The sequence below is a fragment of the Pungitius pungitius genome, chromosome 4, assembly GCF_949316345.1.
Source record: "Pungitius pungitius chromosome 4, fPunPun2.1, whole genome shotgun sequence".
Classification (NCBI taxonomy): Eukaryota; Metazoa; Chordata; class Actinopteri; order Perciformes; family Gasterosteidae; genus Pungitius; species Pungitius pungitius.
This window is the reverse complement of record NC_084903.1, coordinates 25197731-25216216: the sequence shown is the minus strand read 5'-3', so window position 1 is coordinate 25216216 and position 18486 is coordinate 25197731. Positions and strand designations below refer to the sequence as shown.

General features: G+C 44.3%; 2 protein-coding genes and 1 long non-coding RNA gene across 3 annotated transcripts in view; all 3 read left to right on the top strand.

Annotated features, from left to right (window-relative positions):
- The window catches only part of LOC119196040 (ZP domain-containing protein-like), a 5826-nt gene extending 1691 nt beyond the window's left edge, over positions 1–4135 (top strand). Inside the window, exons 6-11 of the mRNA XM_037451413.2 lie at positions 121–176; positions 307–482; positions 718–1109; positions 1220–1316; positions 2490–2721; positions 3607–4135. Of these exons, the coding sequence (XP_037307310.2) occupies positions 121–176; positions 307–482; positions 718–1109; positions 1220–1316; positions 2490–2721; positions 3607–3791 (1138 nt within the window). The 3' untranslated portion in view covers positions 3792–4135. The remainder of the gene's footprint in view (positions 1–120; positions 177–306; positions 483–717; positions 1110–1219; positions 1317–2489; positions 2722–3606) is intronic.
- Positions 4136–8577: 4442 nt separating this feature from the next.
- On the top strand, positions 8578–9518 carry LOC119194030 (uncharacterized). Its single transcript, XR_005114120.2, has 3 exons — positions 8578–8716; positions 9078–9216; positions 9304–9518. It is a non-coding gene; the product is annotated as an uncharacterized LOC119194030 (long non-coding RNA).
- A 341-nt stretch (positions 9519–9859) lies between these two features.
- LOC119193970 (ZP domain-containing protein-like) lies at positions 9860–13428 on the top strand. The gene is made up of 9 exons (XM_037447938.2): positions 9860–9994; positions 10102–10243; positions 10337–10480; positions 10742–10800; positions 11184–11368; positions 11451–11851; positions 12294–12393; positions 12600–12807; positions 12893–13428. The coding sequence occupies exons 4-9, from the start codon at positions 10764–10766 to the stop codon at positions 13027–13029; spliced, it is 1068 nt and encodes a 355-aa protein (XP_037303835.2). The 5' UTR covers positions 9860–9994; positions 10102–10243; positions 10337–10480; positions 10742–10763; the 3' UTR covers positions 13030–13428.
- Positions 13429–18486: the final 5058 nt, after the last annotated feature.

Genomic DNA, 18486 nt, shown 5'->3' with positions numbered 1-18486 from the left:
CTGAAACAAACACCCGCTTTAAATATTCTCTCCTGATGCCAAAATGTTTAATCTTTCAAATGGAATCGTTAATACCACTCTTTTCTCTTTCCCTCTGAAACACATTTCTCTGTTTATCAGACAATCAGATATGCGGTGTGTGGTTGTCATGGCGACCCAAGCGGCTGTCATTCAAGGTTTGTGGATCATCGGCTGTTAAAGGAGCTCCGTCCACCTTTGTTGTCTCCACCTCCGGGTTGACCTGGGTGACCTCTGCATGCTGCTGTTTGTGTGTGAAACACGTTGTCTCTTTTTCACTCTTTACAGGCGACGCCAGCGTCACCTGCTCGCCCAACAAGATGATGGTCGCTCTGGAGAAAGCCTCCATGGCCGGCATCGACGTGAACTACCTGAAGCTGAGGGACCCGTCCTGCTCGCTCACCGCCAACGCCACCCACATCCTGGCCGTTATGTCATTCAGCACCTGCGGCACAAAACTCCAGGTGTTTCATCAAAATCTCCCTTTGAAAGCAATGAGAATCTTAATAATCCCTGATTATTGACTTCAAACTAACGACACCACGGTGTTCACAACAAGGCCGTAGAGGCGGACTAGTTGGCGTCATGGCGTTCTCATTTAGGCCCTTGTCAGAAGGATACTGTACAACTGAAAAGATTTATTGATTTTCAGAACCTCAGAACTTGAACTTGTTCATTTTCCTCTCATACCTGGAATAGGATCAAGGCGACTTTCTCATTTTCAATAATGAGATAAACTCCTACGTGCTGCCAACCGAGGTCATAACCCGAAGGAAGAAAGTTAAGATCGCTTTCAATTGCCGGTTTCCAAAGACCATCAGCATCTCCAGCTACTTCAACCTCCACAATTCGGACTACATCTTCACCGAGTCCAGCTTCGGCAGCTTCGGCTACACTTTTGAGATATTCACCAACAGCAACTTTACAAGCAAGGTGGCCTATCCGGTGGAGGTCAGGCTGCTGGAGATGATTTACATGGGCATTCAGGCAGAATCAGATCTACCAAACGTGAATTTGTTTGTTGAATCATGCAAAGCTACTCCTGATGAAAACCCGGACAACAGGCTCTCCTACGACCTCATCAAGAACGGGTGAGTGCTGACGCTCGCTTTGCCTTTTCATTTGAAAATATTTGAAAATGATCTCTTCAGGTTCCCTGGTCATGAGGGGGGACGTGTAACTCATCTTTTCTCTTTAACAGGTGCCAAATGGACAAGACAATTATCATCCACAAATCAAATGAAACGTCATTCAACTTTGAGGTTCAAGCCTTCAAATTTACTGGAAACTATGACCAGGTAATAATTATGAATACTGAGAACGTTATGTGCCAAACGTAATACTAATATTACTATAATAATATTTTTAGGTCACCAACATGTTGCAATAAAGTCTCATGCGAAGTAGAGTCATTTGCTCATAGACGTCTATGGGAGCAGAGGAGTCGCCCCCTGCTGGTCACTACACAGAAGTAGAGTCATTTCCTCATAGACGTCTATGGGAGCAGAGGAGTCGCCCCCTGCTGGTCACTACACAGAAGTAGAGTCATTTCCTCATAGACGTCTATGGGAGCAGAGGAGTCGCCCCCTGCTGGTCACTACACGGAAGTAGAGTCATTTCCTCATAGACGTCTATGGGAGCAGAGGAGTCGCCCCCTGCTGGTCACTACACAGAAGTAGAGTCATTTCCTCATAGACGTCTATGGGAGCAGAGGAGTCGCCCCCTGCTGGTCACTACACAGAAGTAGAGTCATTTCCTCATAGACGTCTATGGGAGCAGAGGAGTCGCACCCTGCTGGTCACTACACAGAAGTAGAGTCATTTCCTCATAGAAGTCTATGGGAGCAGAGGAGTCGCCCCCTGCTGGTCACTACACAGAAGTAGAGTCATTTCCTCATAGACGTCTATGGGAGCAGAGGAGTCGCCCCCTGCTGGTCACTACACAGAAGTAGAGTCATTTCCTCATAGACGTCTATGGGAGCAGAGGAGTCGCCCCCTGCTGGTCACTACACAGAAGTAGAGTCATTTCCTCATAGACGTCTATGGGAGCAGAGGAGTCGCCCCCTGCTGGTCACTACACAGAAGTAGAGTCATTTCCTCATAGACGTCTATGGGAGCAGAGGAGTCGCCCCCTGCTGGTCACTACACAGAATGCAGCTTTAACTCAAGAAGCTTTGACTTTTTCAACTCTTTGTCGCTGTCTTTGCTCTTATCTGGGAGCTATTCTTCTCTTATTTGGTTGCACAAACAAGACTCACCCAAGAGCTTTAGCTAAGCTGCACCTCCCTTTATAGTATCCAGTTATACTCACTGTTTATTACAAGTTAATCAGACATATATCATCAAAGGCAAAATGAAAGAAGGGGGATTTTTGTTTTTGAAAGAGAATGTTAAAACGCAAACTGATCCAACATGCGCTAAAACCTTCCTGTTGTGAAAAGTCCACTAAACCTCTTTCCTTCGATCCGTCAGGTGTACATCACCTGCTCCGTCATCCTGTGTGAGGCTGGGAGTCCCTTCTCCAGATGTGCCCAGGGTTGTCTCAACGATCCGTCCCGGCGCAGACGCAAGCGGCTGGCCAGCAGGGAGACAGTTGGACACCTCATTACCCAGGGTCCTTTGCAGTTTGTCAGACAGGCTCCTCCAAATAGAGCTGTGGATGACAACGGAGATGAGATGAAACAGAGTGACCCTCCAGCTGCAGGTGAACATGTGATCAACCTACCTGCCCGAGGCCTTTCCTGTCTTTCTGTCGACCTACTGGTGACTTTCCTAACTACTTACCTCCCTTCCAACAAACCTATCCACCTGCCTGTCAGCTCACCTACAGTGCCATGAAAAAGTACTTGTCCCCTTCCTGGTGTCTTATTTCTTTTATATGTATATGTCACACGTAAATGTTTCAGATCGCACACATTTTTATACCAGGGGGGGTCTGGAGTGAATCCCAGCCATCGGTCACCAGCCAATCGCAGGGCAACACAGAGACAAACAACCATTCACACTCACATCCACACACCAACGGGCAATTTAGAGTCCCCAATCAACCTGATCCCCAGAGCACGTCTTTGGACTGTGGGAGGAAGCCGGAGAACCAGAGAGAACCCACACAGACAGGGGCAGAACATGCAGACTCCACACAAAAAGGCCACTGGGTGGAGTTGCTGTGAGGTGACGGTGCTGAGCACCACACCACCGTGCCGCCCTCAGATTAAGAGTAATTAGAGTAATTGCCTTCTAACCCTAATGGTTGTGCATGTGACAGGACACACCCCTTCCAAAGAGTTTCCTTTTGATGTGTTGACATCACATGACAGTAAACCCATGATCACTGTCCACTCATGATTTGTGAAGGGGGGGGGGGCACATTTGGGCAGTTTGGTTTGTGTATTTTATTTCCCTTAATGAATGAAATCATCATTTAAAACCTGCTTCTCGTATTTACTCATCTTTGTCTGATGTAAAAAGGTGTGGGATGAAACATTTACGTGTGACGAACAAACAAACAGCATCAGAAACTAGGAACTAGTTCCCACAGACCCACCTCCCACTCAGCCTGACATCCCACCTGATGTCTTTCACCCTCCAGCAGTGCGTCCAGGCGGAGGACTGTTGGGAATCAAGGAGGCCCTGAACACCAACATCAGCACTGTGGTCTTTGCCTGCACCTTCTGTGTGTCCCTGGGGCTGATGGCTGCCCTCATCGGTCACTTCATGAGAAAGAGGAAAGATGAAGACCGCAAATCTCTTTTAGTTTCACAGGGGGAAAACTAAACCCAACTAATCTCAGTTACTATTTGTTGTATTTTGTCTTGTTCCAAATGATATGGTCTGTGTGTAGATTCAGTCATCATCCCTGCGGATCATAATATCCATTAAAAGATCTCCTCTTAAAGCTGGAAAGATGAGGCAGGGTGCAACATTTGATAAACAGGAAGAACCAACCCCAGTGTTGTGAACTCTTTTTTTCCACTAAAGAAGCTAGCATGTAGAATGAGGTGATCAGGTATCAGACCGTCAGCCTGTCATATTTTACAATGGTGTGTGATGGTGAACTTTTGGGTTGGTATTCACCTCGTCTAACATAAATCAATCTAATAAATGAAATAATTCATATATCCGGTGTTTGTTTGTTTCTATGTTGATATGATTAAATAAATCAAACAATATTAAAATGTGTCACCATTATAAAGCTTGTGAATTCTTTTTTTGGGTGCAGGTACAATGTTGAACTTGTTATTCCTGTTATTTTCCCGTTTGATTATGCTAACATTTGCTAATAAGCACTTACACTATGGAGATGTTTTGTTTATGGCCATCGAACACAATTCCAAGGATATGAAATACTTTGTAACTTGTTATGATTGACTGACTCTTCATTTGAACAATTGTCTTCCTGAGGGACACGTGGACAGACTGCTTTCTGCACAAAACAAAAAATGAAAGTACACATACACTGGGATTTTATGTGGGTGGTTAAAGAATCAAATTTTCTACTAAAATTATAACAATTGAGTTACAATTTATAACCCGTTTTCTTTGACCCTGTTTAAATCCCCTCCATGTCCTGCTCCTTATGAACATTAATAAGCATTAAGGACAGCAATGAACCATTTATAACAAATAGCACAACTACTGGACACGGCGCTCTATGTTCCTTCCTCATTAATAAATGTTCTACTTCCTGTTTTAATGTAACTTGTTTTATTCATAATGAACTAGATAAAAGGTTAAAGCCCTCCCAGTGGCAGATACACATAACTGCTTATGAGTTAAGGGAATATAGCTGTCTATGCAACTTATGTAAAGTGTTTGTAGACCAAAGGTTGTTGCCTTCTGAGAATATATTTCATATATTAGTACTTTTAAGTAAAAGTTCTGCAAACTTTAAATTCATTTCTTAATTTTGCGCATTGAAATGTGAATAATTGTGATTAAAATATTTATAACCCTCCCCTACAACAGGAAGTGAAGCAGAAATTCTTCTGAATAGCTAAAGGAGTGGCGTTTCCCAGAAAGACGCCTTTAACAAGTCGGCGGCTCTGAAAGTCCTTCTTTGATTGGTTATTACTCAGAAGGGTGGGGGTTTTCAGGTGATGATGTAAACCAGGGGACGGTCTTTTTTTAGTGCAGAATGGCATTTACAGTGGAGCTGTCAACTGTAACTATACATAAGTTATGCTCTTCAATTTCACTTTCTTGTTACTTGTTCTTGTGAGTTTGTATCTCTATGTGGAAATGCACTTATTGTACGTCGCTTTGGATTAAAGCGTCAGCTAAATGACATGTAATGTAAATAAGCGGAGGGGAGGACGTGCAGGAAAAGCATATATTTTGTGCAGATATCTTAATTTACAAATATTACCGGGTATTTAATCCATGTTTTAAAAACACAAGTATTGACTATTTGTATTATGTCCCTCATTGGACTGATCTCTGGTGGGGACGAGTCCGCCTACAGAGTCTGACCACCTGTTGACGTGGTGCAGCCAGAACAACCTGGAGCGTAACGCCCTGAAGACAGTGGAGATGGTCGTGGACTTCAGGAAGAACGCAGAACGAGCTGTCTCGTTGATACGGTAAAATGGACTGCAGTGATTGGATGTCGTGCATTTTTTTGACAGATGCAGATAAACAGAGCGGCGCGGCCGTGTGAAAATGTTTTCCCCCAGTTTTAATGGGAAGTAGCAAGTCTTATCGAGTCAAAAGGCTCGAGTCCAAGTCAAGTCACGAGTCATCGATGGTAAAGTCCAAGTTGAGTTGCAAGTCTTTGTACGTTTTGTCGAGTCGAGTCTCAAGTCATCAAATTCATGACTCGAGTCCACACCTCTGCTAATTCCTCTGTAAGTTCAATCCCTGTTTAGGTTTCTAGCAACTGTGAAAGGAGGCCTAGGGTCTTCTTCGGACCCCCACTAGTCATACCAACCCTTCCAGACTACACATCCATCCATCCATCTTCAAGCCGCTTATCCTGCACTCAGGGTCGTGGGGGGGCTGGAGTGAATCCCACCTTGGATCAGTCACCAGCCAATCCGATGGCAACACTGAGACAAACAACCGTTCACATTCACATCCAAACACCTACGGGCAACCTACGAGTCAGCCATCAGCCTGATCCACAGAGCGACTAAACTTCTTATGTGACAAAAGGAGATGAAATGTTTCAGTCATTCCTCTCTGTAAGTCATCCAGTCCATGCAAAAACCCATGTCACTCATTCATTTAAGAGGGAACTTCCCACACCATCACGCATGTTTTTGCTAAATAAATAACAAGTGAAAAAGGGTTGGAACTATATTTTTAACTGTGTTTGTGTAAAGAACAAAGGTGAGGCTTCCTGTCACCTATTTGCAGTTTAACAGGAATCCAAAGAACTTTAATCTTTCACAATCTGCTAACGTTGGCCAATAAGAATGTCTATAGACACATAACAATGAACAAAGTATGCAAATATGACACAATCTCCTCGATCTGAACTATGCACCAAAAAGACACCCGATCACTGATAACCTCTTCATATTCATGCACTCGACCATAACAGAGGGGTCGTTGTTGTTGTTGTTCCCTCTAACCAGAGATGAAAGGAAGCCGCTACGCTGGAGACAACGACTGGTTAAGAATAAAATGCAACGACAAACTGTGTGAGGCCCCTTTGATGGTCAATGCAGTACAGTGCAATGACAGTGTTATCAGGACCCCCCTCAAGGGGCCCCCCTCATGATCTGTGCTGCTCATTCAACCGAATGCATGGCTCACGCCAAGCAGACGAGGACAGCTACATCAAGCCTCTTTATTATTAGTGTTTTACCTTTTCTGTTCTGTTCCACTGTTCTTTTCTAACTATTCAGCTAAAAAATAAATAATACAGTAAATAAACTGATACATTAAACCTGTATCATAGTACCACCAAGAAATAAAAACTACTTTCCCCCCTCCCTCTATCTAATAGGACTTTTTATACGTTTAAAGCCACACAGCACAGGTAGATGGCAGGTTCTTTGTGCAGGGATGTACTGCACAGTGACTTGTAGGATGCTCTATAGACCATTTATACAGCATCTGAGACTGATGAATAGCACACAGGTGAGAAGAACAATGTGTTTGGATTCCCGGCACGGTGAGCAGCATTCTGCCATTCGTCATGTTTCATGTTTGTGGAGCTTGGCTCAGTTTCAGGGGCTTTACAGCATAACATGTGAAACAAGTTCGACAGCCTATTCCCGCACATCTCATACATTCCATCAACATTGAAAGGGTCTCCGTCATTGGCTCGGCCCAGACCTTTGTGTATATAAAGATGCTGCAGGTGGATGTGAGTGGCAGAGAACCTCCACACAGGTGAGTTACGGGCATCATGGCTTCCACCTCAGTGCTCCTGCTTCAGCTGCTCCTGGTCTCGCAGGCGTCTGCATCTCACTTCTTTGGGGGAACCACGACCTACAACTACAAAGGAAAAAACCCAGATGGATCATTTAAGGTAAGACATGTGACTTGTATGTGATGCGTTACAGACCCTAAACCCCATGTGACCTGCCCTTTGATTCCTGTGATTGGATACTCTGAGTATTAAAGGTTTTTGCTATTACATCAAAAATATTTACATAAAATATATGATTATTACTTACTGCTCGGTTTTAATGATATGTACCAGTGAAATGTTGGTTGCTATTCTTATGTTTTAAAGCTCCTGAAGGGAGCTGGGATTCTTTTTTTGTAATTATTGCATTTTCTACATCCACATCTTATTTCAATTAAGAGTCTTTAATACCTGATGCAAGAAAAATAATATGGGTTTCTCACGTGAAAACACTCCAATTTGTTGGATGAATGTCTGATTCCTTGTTTCATCTTTTCTGAGAGTTTACATTATGGATTTTCACTTTGAAACCATTGTTGTTTCTTATAATTACTGCACACTCACACCCTAAATGATTTCACATTGTCAAACATAAGATCGATTATTTGTTAAAAAAAAATGCTGGGGAACATCACGGGCTGATATTTAGCCTCCAAGTAAAAAACAATTACTTAACCAAAAAAGAGCATAAAGCAGAACGGTTTGATGAAAACAATGATTTTATTAAACTACAGCTACAACTATTAAAATACAGTATTTGAAGCTTCTTATGATCAAATTATGATCATCAATTTAGAGTAAAGGAACTGGTGTGTTTACATAATGCACCAAAATGCTTCAGTAGAGAACCATCTTTAACTGGATGACCTTCTTCAGGTGGACCTTCGCTACAGGGAAACCTTTGATGGGTGCTATCACTCTCTCTACTGGGGATGTTTCCAAGGCAATTGTGGTAATGTCCAAAGAAGCGTGAGGGGTGAGATTGAAAGCAGCACCAATGCACCACTGTTCAATCGCCAATGGTGTGAAACTGAAACTGTCAGCAGAACAATCCTCCAGAGTAACAAACTTTTTCAACTCAGGTGAGTTTTTCTTTTCCATTAAACCCTAAGTTTTAATTGTATTCCTTGTGCTTGAAATAAGAAATGACCAGTGTTTTACACAGTATTTCAGTGTGTTTTCTGATTGATGCACTTATCAGGGCTGCCAGCTGCTGTTGGATCCCTAAGCGTACTGGGAATAATGATCAGTGGAATCTAGTGACCACGGTGGATTTGGGGATCAGATCTGACACTAAGGAACCAAACAGATCACCAGCCGTTGCTATTCTCCCTTTCCTAAGGTAAGACCTTTGCAGGTAGCATGAAGCAGCTTGGCTCAGGTTTCATCTGTTTGTGAAAGAATCTGTTTAAAATGTCCTGCTTCACCACAGTGGTTGTACTCAAACTAAAAGTCACTGTGGAAGTGCACAAATAACAACATTCAGGAGTTGAAAGGCAAACATGGTCTGCAAGCTGTATCCTTCAGTTTGTGTGCCCACAAAGTCCTCATCAGAACCATTTGGAAACTAGTGTAATCTTTGGTTTCATGAACCTTGCAAGAATGGAAGGGTTTACTTGTATTACTTGGACTGCTTGCATGGATCTCTTTACGTGATTCTGAGCATTTTCACTAACTATCTCGTGTCAATGTGTCTACTTAAGAGTTCCTCAGAACTGTCCCCGGACATACAAGCTGATGGCCTTCGATCCTGATGGAGACAAAGTTCAATGCAGATATGGAAATATTAAAACTGGAGAGTGTTCCCTGTGTGACCAACCTTCAGGCTTTCACTTAAATGAGGTTAGTTGAAAAGTCTATTTCCTTATAGATTGTACAATATTCTGTGATGCTTTGCCTCACTTAACTTCAAAATGTTCACATTGTCAGGGAACCTGCACATTACATTACCACTCGTCCAGCGCTGACTCCAGAGTTTATGGATTTGAGTTGGTGGTGGAGGACTTCCCAGTAGGCTCCATCAATCTGACCTACTCCGATGGATCCCGATCCTCCAGGACCCCACTGCTTGTGAGGCATAAGAGATCGGTAAATCATAATGCACAAACAACCATCGCGGCACCAACAACCACCGCAACACACACAACCACCGCGACACACACAACCACAGCAGCACCGACAACCACCGCGACACCAACAACCACCGCGGCACCAACAACCACAGCAGCACCAACAACCACCGCGGCACCAACAACCACAGCAGCACCAACAACCACCGCGGCACCAAGAACCACCGCGGCACCAACAACCACAGCAGCACCAACAACCACCGCGGCACCAAGAACCACCGCGGCACCAAGAACTACCGTGGCACCAACAACCACAGCAGTGCCAACAACCACCGCGGCACCAAGAACCACCGCGGCACCAAGAACTACCGCAAAACACACAACCACAGCGGCACCAACAACCACCCAACCAACAACTACGTCCCCAGGGTGGCATCATCATACAACCACCGCACCCCTGACAACCATTCCACCGTACCTTACCACCAGGACGCACCTGCATGCCACCAGTCCTCCACTCAGTAAACTACCTTTGCAATTCTCCTTCCTTGGTGAGTTCATATTGAGTCTTTTCCCCTTTTGATCTACAGACACCAGCAAAGTGTTTTAAACGTATTGCTCCTGATCATTTAAATGAATCTACTATCTTTAACTCCAGTGGACCCACCTGTTCCCTCATGTGACGAGGGACTCTACCTGCCGAGGTTTGTTGACCCCACACCTGAAAATGGAGCCTCCCTCCAGGCAGAGGTCAACAGAGAAGTGGAGATCCGAGTGAAAGCAGTAGCGGCGTATTCAAGGTAAACGAGAACCAACGTGATTGTTGTTGCCTCGAGACGATCACCAAGAAAGAGTCACTGCATCTCTGGTTCCTCTGTTTTGTTTTCACACAGAATACAAGATATAATCATAAGTGGCCCACTGAACATCACAACGCAAAGGAACACAGATGGGGACTTCGTCATTAGGTGGACGCCAATCCAAGACGACCTGGGGGATTTCTTCTCCATCTGCTTTGCTGTTGAATCGGTGGCCGGGTGAGCTTTGGGTTCCTCGGGAGAGAACTTCCATGTGTGTGTGTGTGCGTTTGGAGCCATGATTTTACTTTTGAACACATTTTTACAGGTCCCATGGTACCACACCTCATTTTTACAATCCCCCGTCCTCACAGTAAGTGATACTTCGTTGTTTAGTGGCTCTCTCGAGCAACAAAGTAGAGATTTAATATGACCAGACAAAATCACCAGTAGTAACTTTAACAAGACATAGCTGCTTAAGTCTTCACCGATGCTCCTCAGGGCGGGCGTCTATCAGACCGAGATGAGGTGTGTTGTGGTGGAGGTCAAGACGAACCAAGGTGAGTCTACTTTATTGTCAACATCTTGTGGTTGAGCTGCAGCTGTAATGCTGTATATACTTAACTTAACTAAAGAGCTATGAGTGGGTGAAGTGACCAAACAACATTACTTTATGCTAAAACCAAACTTACACAAAAACACCACGGTTCACTGTTAATTTACACTGAAACCAGGCCAGCTGAACTAAACAGAAAGTTCACTTTATTTTTGATTGGAACACAACTTGTAGGTATTTAAACCAATTGTATTTGTTGTGGCCTTGGGTTCCTTTACTTTCTTACAAAACAAGTATTTTAGATAAAAAGTCTTCTTCTCCCTTTTGTTTGTTGGAAAATGGCTGAATGAGTAAACAAGTATGATGTATTTTAATCTCTTTCTCTAGTTGAAACCAATGTGATCTGCACTGAGACCACAATGACAATAGAGCTTGAGAAAGCTTCTCTCCCTGGACACCATGCGGACCATCTGAGGCTCAACGACGCCACCAACACCGCCTGCAGGCTGAAGTCCAACACCACCCACATCTTCGCCGTCATCCCCCTCAACGATTGTGGCACCTACATTGAGGTGACGGAGGCTGCGCTCCTCAGTTATTGCTGTTGTCTTTTATCCTTTAGGACTGAACACACTTACCTTCTTCACTCTGCAGGAAGATGACACTAACCTCAGGTTCAAGAACGCAATCACCACGTTTGACAACATAGCCGACGTGATCTCCAGGAAGCACCTGCTGGAGGTGGACTTTTACTGCCAGTACCCCAAACGTGGGAATGTGACGCAGGTCTTCACGGCACACAGACCAATACTCGAAGTGTGGGACAAGGGCTTTGGCAGGTTCACCTACCAGTTTGAGTTCTATCCTAACGACCAATACCTCACCGCCATCGATCCCAGTACATACCCGCTGGTGTATGTTCTGGGGAAAAGGATCTTTATGCAGATCGAGGCTACCTCATCCATCAATGACACAGTGCTGTTCGTGGAGTCCTGCAGAGCTACGCCATATGACAACCAGAACTACCAGCAAACCTACTCCATCATCGAGAACGGGTGGGCACGAGTACTCATGTTGTTTTCTGTCATGTGAGCGGAGAAAGGCTTAATAGATGGAATTGGATTGTCTCTATGTTGTGCTTTACTGTGGAGATGATGTTTGTCTGCTCTTGCTTTGGAGGCTCTTCCATATAATTTCACCGTAGTGAAGAAAGGGCCCCTGATGCGTAGGTTTGTGGTTCAGAAAGGCAAGAGAGTAGATTATCCATGCAGGTATTTCTGTTCTTCACATCATTTAATAGCTCTCAAAACAAACAACAACAAATGATTAATAAATTAAATCATCAAATACACAGTTCATCTTTTGCATCATCTACTTTTCCTCATCATGTAAATGCCTAAAAAAGGACACACTGCTGTTCATACGGCAGCATCTGCTGTAAGGCACCGACTAACAAAGGTTCTGTGTCTGGTCTTTTTCTCGTGTCCTGCTGACCAGGTGTAAAGTGGATCAGACTGTTGAAATCCACTCCAACTCCCACCAGAGACAATTCCAGTTCAGCATGGAGGCCTTCAAGTTCATCGGATCTCACGATCAGGTAGCGGTGCACTGTCTCTAAATGCTTCAACTAGGTCAAGATGTCCTTTGACAGGTTTTCCTTGGTGATGACTCATGCACACTTGTCACCTGAGAAAAATAATATCTAACCCTAACCTTTGTAGAAAATATAAATAGATAGAAGTGGGAACAATGAATTTGCTGATCACCTGCTGATGACATTACGGCGTGTCCCGATGCATTTAGGTGTACATCAGCTGCACGGTCCTGATGTGTGAAGCAGGAAGCCCCAACACCAGGTGCTCTCAGGGATGCATCAACTCCACAAAGCAGAGCAGTTGGCCTGATGCTCACCACCACAGGAAGAGAGAGCTCATTGCTCAAGGTCAAAGGCACTTTGTTTCCCAGGGTCCCTTGCGCCTGGGAAGATCAGCACAGGTCAACGAAAGCCCAGGTGGGTAAACAGACATCGTTTTTTATTTGTTCCTGCCCCACTTTGGACCAGATCTAATCAAGAACTGTGCTTCTCTTTCATCCAGCGCTCCAGCTGAATCTGAACCTGGTCTTCATCGCTGGATGTCTCCTTGCAGCCGTTGGCATGATCAGTGCAGTGGTCTTGTACAAGGCCAGAGGGTCAACGGTCAGATACCAACCTTTGTCAACGTTTGAAAGTTAAGTCATCAGGCAGAATTTCAAATTTTATACAACCTTTATTTGACGATGTAAAGCTTTGCCACCAGATTTGGAGTGCTGGTGTTTCTTCCACTTCAGCTTAATATGGTATCACCTCTATACAAGCTACAAATACTGGATCTCTGCCTGTGCAGATAACTTTAGGTTACTTTTGTGTCTCTTTAAGGTGGTTTATCTCTTTTTTTGTCATTTTGTGTAACATTGAGGTGGATGTGGTATTTTTTGCCATTGGGTGTACCATTGAGGTTGAGGTTAATAGTCGACCATTTGAGTCTCTTCCAGTTTGACCCATTCAGTAATCCAATCCAATGTGTTGCTTCACAGATTCTTCTATTATTGTGTATGACAACACGATTTATTGATAGATACATAAAAGCATTTCTTCCTGCATATTTGTTGCTTTTGTCCACTTCGTCATTTGTTCTCACTTACACTTATTTTGATGGACATGAACTCTTCAGCTCACAAAGTCAACATGAAACCTTCAAATGTTGCGTCTGATCAGCAGCCAGAAAGTCAGTTGTTTCCCTTAACTTATTTTAAAAAGAGAGAAGAGCTGAAAAGACAATCACAAGGAATAAATAAGGCAGAGACCTGCATTGTTTTGTGCTTACTGAGAAAAAGTGAAATGAAGATAAATTGATGGGTCTTCAATGGTGCGTTTCCACCGAGCGGTACGGTACGGGTCGGGTCGGTACCCTTTTATTCGTCCCTCCACTGAGAAAGGTACCAAAGATCCGCACAGTGCCGTACCACTTTTTGGGTACCCTTCCGTTGGGGTACCTGGCACAGTTGTTTGGTACTAAAGAGTGGAGCTAGACTCACTGCAGAACGTTGATTGGTCGTCATTTGCGCGTGTCGCAAGGGGAAAGACAACACATGAAGGAACACCGTCGCAACAATGTCGCCGCGTAGCATTTACTTTAACAGCCACAGATCAAAACGCAAGAACAGGATCGGCTGTATGTCTCCATTGTTGTTTGCGGTTAGCTTTCAGTTTTCGCGCGATCGAATGACGTCAATCTACTTTCCGTCCAATACCACACCTATCAAGTAAGGGTACTGTTGGCGGTGGAAACGCTCGCCAAATCATGGTTAACAGACTCGACCCGTAGCGACCCGACCCGACCCGTACCACTCGGTGGCAACGCGCCATAAGAGGTCAATTAGCTCCAGACTATAATCACTTTGTGACCATTATAACTCAGGTACAGAAGGGCTTTAGAAATACCCAGTTCATAAGCTCATGTGAAACAGATAACTTGCATTATTTTGTGGTTTGACATTTAAGTTTTGTAGCATGTAGCACAGGTGTTTATTATAATCAACTTACAATAAGTGCATTTAACCAAGAAGGAACAGACCAGAACTATGGAATGCCGTTTTAGTCAAAATTAAATAAATGACCAAATACACGGTAATGCATAATGACACTGCATTTCATGATAAATAAATGAATAAATACACGGTAATGCATAATGACACTGCATTTCATAATAAATAAATGAATAAATACACGGTAATGCATAATGACACGGTACTCGGTAATGCATAATGACACGGTACTCGGTAATGCATAATGACACTGCATTTCATTTCACGTTCTTATATGCAAATCAGGGGGCGTGGCTATCTATCACATTCAGAACAGACGACAGAGCCGTGTGCCGTCGACACCGCTAGCGAACGCGGAAGCACCCCCCCCCCCCCCCCCCCTAGCATGCTAGCATTAGCGGATCAAATCGATCAACATGGGTTATCTGCAGATACTATTTTGACACATATTGAGGGTTTTTTGGAAATACTAGGGCTTGCGGTTCCCACTTCGGCAGCTCTAGACTGCGGTCAACTCAGGCGACACTCGGATATCCGTGGTCAACTCAGCCGACACTTGAATTTCAGTGCACGTTTATGCTGACATTTACGGTATTGAGCAAGTAACCGGACCAAACTTTGAGAAATTGTACCGTGTATTTGGTCATTTATTTAATTTTGACTAAAACGGCATTCCATACAGAACCACAAGAATAAAGAAGGTACAATTTCTTTAAGAAAGCAAACAACAAAGTGCTAACAAAGGGCAACCTGGTTAAGGTAGAGGTGTGTTTTAAGTAGTACAGGCCTGTCCTCACGAGGTTCACCATGTTTTAAAGTCATCTCCACATCAACAAATTATTATGACAGGAATGATTTCTTTCTGTATTTCGGTCAAGTGATATAAAATTACAGTGAGATACATTTAAATAACTTTTTAATTAGTTTTTTCCAGGTACTTGAGTTATAATTAAAATACAAATAAGGAATTATTTTAAGGTTGTCACTTATTAACTTTTAAAGTTTTCAGAAAGAGTTCACCTGACAATAACATAATTATTAATGTAAAATTCTACATCCCCCCCCCTCCGGCCGGACCTCAAGGGGGTTGTAGATTGCCATGACTTGGTCAAGAGTTAGTCTTCACACCACTGCAGACCCAGAGCTCTTTCCACTGGTAGCTCCTCTTGGTCCAAATCCAATTCCTTTAGGTCTTTGGCCTTTTTTGTCCTCTGAAATGGCTTGAAACACAACACGACTACTGCTCCATTTTTCTAAGTTCAATCCCCTGTTTGCCTCTATCTTTGAGATACTTGTACTTTTTCCTGTTATATGCAGATTCTGCATTAGGTACTATTAGCTACCGGGATCCAGGAAGGCGTATGTCCGCAAGTTTTCGGAGCGGGACAATAGGACGAATGTGTCAGAATGGGATGCTGGCGCAGGCGGAAGGCAGGACCGACACGCAGAGTTCCAGACGTGCTCTTTATTTATCACAATAATCAAAACGACGTGCACCAACAGCGACTGACATGAGACAATGATGCGACAAAGGACCACCGGCACACAGTGCTTAAATACACAAGGGAGGTGCAAGTGATTGGACACAGGTGGAAACAATCAAGCAATCACAAGACAAGGCAGGAAGTGAAGTTAACCCAGGACCACATGGAACATGAAACTTCAAACTAAAACAGGAAGAGAGACCAAACCGTGACAGAACCCCCCCCTTAAGGACCGAATTCCAGACGGTCCTAAAGGAGGGTGGAACCCAGAAAAACAGACAAGGGAGGGAGGGCGGGGAACCCGACAACCGGGATGACGGCCGGACCTCAGGATCTCTATGGCGGCGAGGGATTTTCTATTTTTCTTACAATTGCCCATTAAACGGTCAGCCACGTCAGTAAAGGAGTGAGTACTGAAATAAGTATTGAACCATTTTTCTCAGTAAATATATTTTCAAAGGAGATATTGAAATTAAGTTTTCACCAGATGTTGGTAACAACCCAAGTACATACATACATACATATGTAGCAGGTTGACTGGTCGCAGGTGGTTTCAATCACTTCATTCTCTTTGGACCAATCAGGAAGTTACTGCATGCTATATAGGCGGGGGGTTGGACATCTTGACCCGTTACTCTTTGTTGCTGGAGGTACATTTCCGCTCTGGGTCCTCTCGCGTTCGCGGCGCGTTCACGGTTGTGGAACAGTGTCTCCCTGTCACCAACCCAGGCTTTCCTTTAACGGAATCGGGTTGAGCGGTGCCGCTGGCTGTGTGTAGCTGTATGAGGGCGGCAGGTGTACGGGTGCGACACTCCCTGACTGGGTTGTAAAATTGCTTCGCCGTGCGCTGGTGTCTGCACCAACCCCTCCCTTCCCTGCCACGCTGCTGTTTTGTCTCCGTTTTATTTGATTGCTGTCTGATTACGACCCGAATGATAGTTTGCCTTTTGGGTTGCCTGTGTCTTGCTACTATGTGTATGGAGTTTGGGATTTATGTTTATGGGTTTATTTGTTAAACTATGATTTAAGTGATTTTGGTTTATATTTCTTTTGTTTAAGTTCTGATGAAAAGACTAATTTTGTTGATTTATATTGTCTATTTTTGTCATTTTGGGTGGGTAGGCTCTAGGCAGCCATTAAGACACCTGTAACGCACCACAAGAGGCAGAAGTGAAACCCAAGCGCAGAGCGCAGCTTTATTGGGGAAGTACAGACAAGGGTTAGGCGTAGACGAGTCCAGTAGGCGGGCAGAGGGTCGAAAGCCAGGAGAGCGGGGATAAACAGAGGCACCGTCAGGGGGTCAGGCGTGGTCGTATCCGGGGTAGAGGCGGGTGGTCGAAAGCCGGGATTGCGTGGAGCTAGGCAGAAGTACCGTTGAGGATCAGACAGGCAGGAACGAGGTCTGGGACAAACGAGAGGTCAATAACAAGCAAGAACAGGAGATCGGGAAAACGCTCAGAATGTGATGGAACATGCACAAGACTTCGCAAGGAGCTTTGGGGAGTCACAGGCTTAAGTACAGGGCTGGCCCTGATTAGTGACGAGCCCCAGGTGAGTCGGTGGGCTGATCCCAGATGGCACAAACCATTATGGCTCAAAACAGAGGGGTGCCTGAGGTCCCGATCTTCGCACCTCAATATTCCGGGGACGGGGAGCGTCTGCCTGTGACAACACCTTTGCTGCCTAGATTTGCCTTGAAGCAGTTTTCATTCATTTTTTGATTTATTGATTTACTTTTCCTCCCAATAACTGTATGCTCTCCTTCCATAGTTGCTTAGTGCCGAAGGTGGTGGTGTCGGTGTCCCAAGTGGTGGTGTCTCCCTCTCGTGTGCTGTGTTTTTCTCTCGTTTGGTTTGATTTGAGTTTTGCTCGCCGCAGTGTGTGTGTTCACGTGCCCCCACACCCCGTTGGCCCTGTCCCTCCACCGGTAAGGCCTCAGTACCTACTTTCCATATTTAGTAGGTCGGGAATTTTAAATTTGATGTTTTAATAATTGTATTAAATAAAATGATTGTTATAACGGAACTACGTCTCTGGCTTCACGCATAAATTGAACCTGTGTGCTTTCTGTATTTGAATTAATTGTAGTACGATCCCATTCTCGGGGTGAAATTCCCCGGGTGGCGTTGCCGGTGTCATCGGTGTTGAGCGGGTCAAAAAGGCGCTCCACACCCAAAGAGATCCACTTGCCACACATACATACATACATACATACATACAAAGAAACCAAAACAAAGACGTTCAGAAATAAAGTAAATAAAATGTGTAATAATGTAAAGTGACACAGTGAAAAAGTATTGAACACATGAAGAAAGGGAGTTGCAAAAAGGTTATGAAGAGTCAAGATAACAGCTGAAAACTATCAGTAATTAAAAAGCAATCCTGACCCATGTCAGTGCAAATAATTATCAGCTGGTTCAGTCCGAACTGATGGCCTACAAAAAGGTCTCATTGCCAAGGTGTCACACAGTACCCATGATGGTGACGTGTTCAATACTTATTTCACCCGCTGTATATCGATGACTGCGTGGCCTCTGGTCTCACTTGGTCTTCTCCAGAAACTAAGACATGTGCACCATGTCTAGTTTGTGCTTCAGTGCCTAATGAAGAACTCCCTCTTC

Excerpts from the sequence above, each read along its gene's own strand:
- LOC119193970 (XM_037447938.2), top strand. The coding sequence starts at position 10,764 with ATGAGGTGTGTTGTGGTGGAGGTCAAGACGAACCAAG. Across the intron at positions 10,801-11,183 it reads GGAGGTCAAGACGAACCAAG|TTGAAACCAATGTGATCTGC; the intron begins GTGAGTCTACTT and ends CTCTTTCTCTAG. Across the intron at positions 12,808-12,892 it reads ACAGGTCAACGAAAGCCCAG|CGCTCCAGCTGAATCTGAAC; the intron begins GTGGGTAAACAG and ends TCTTTCATCCAG.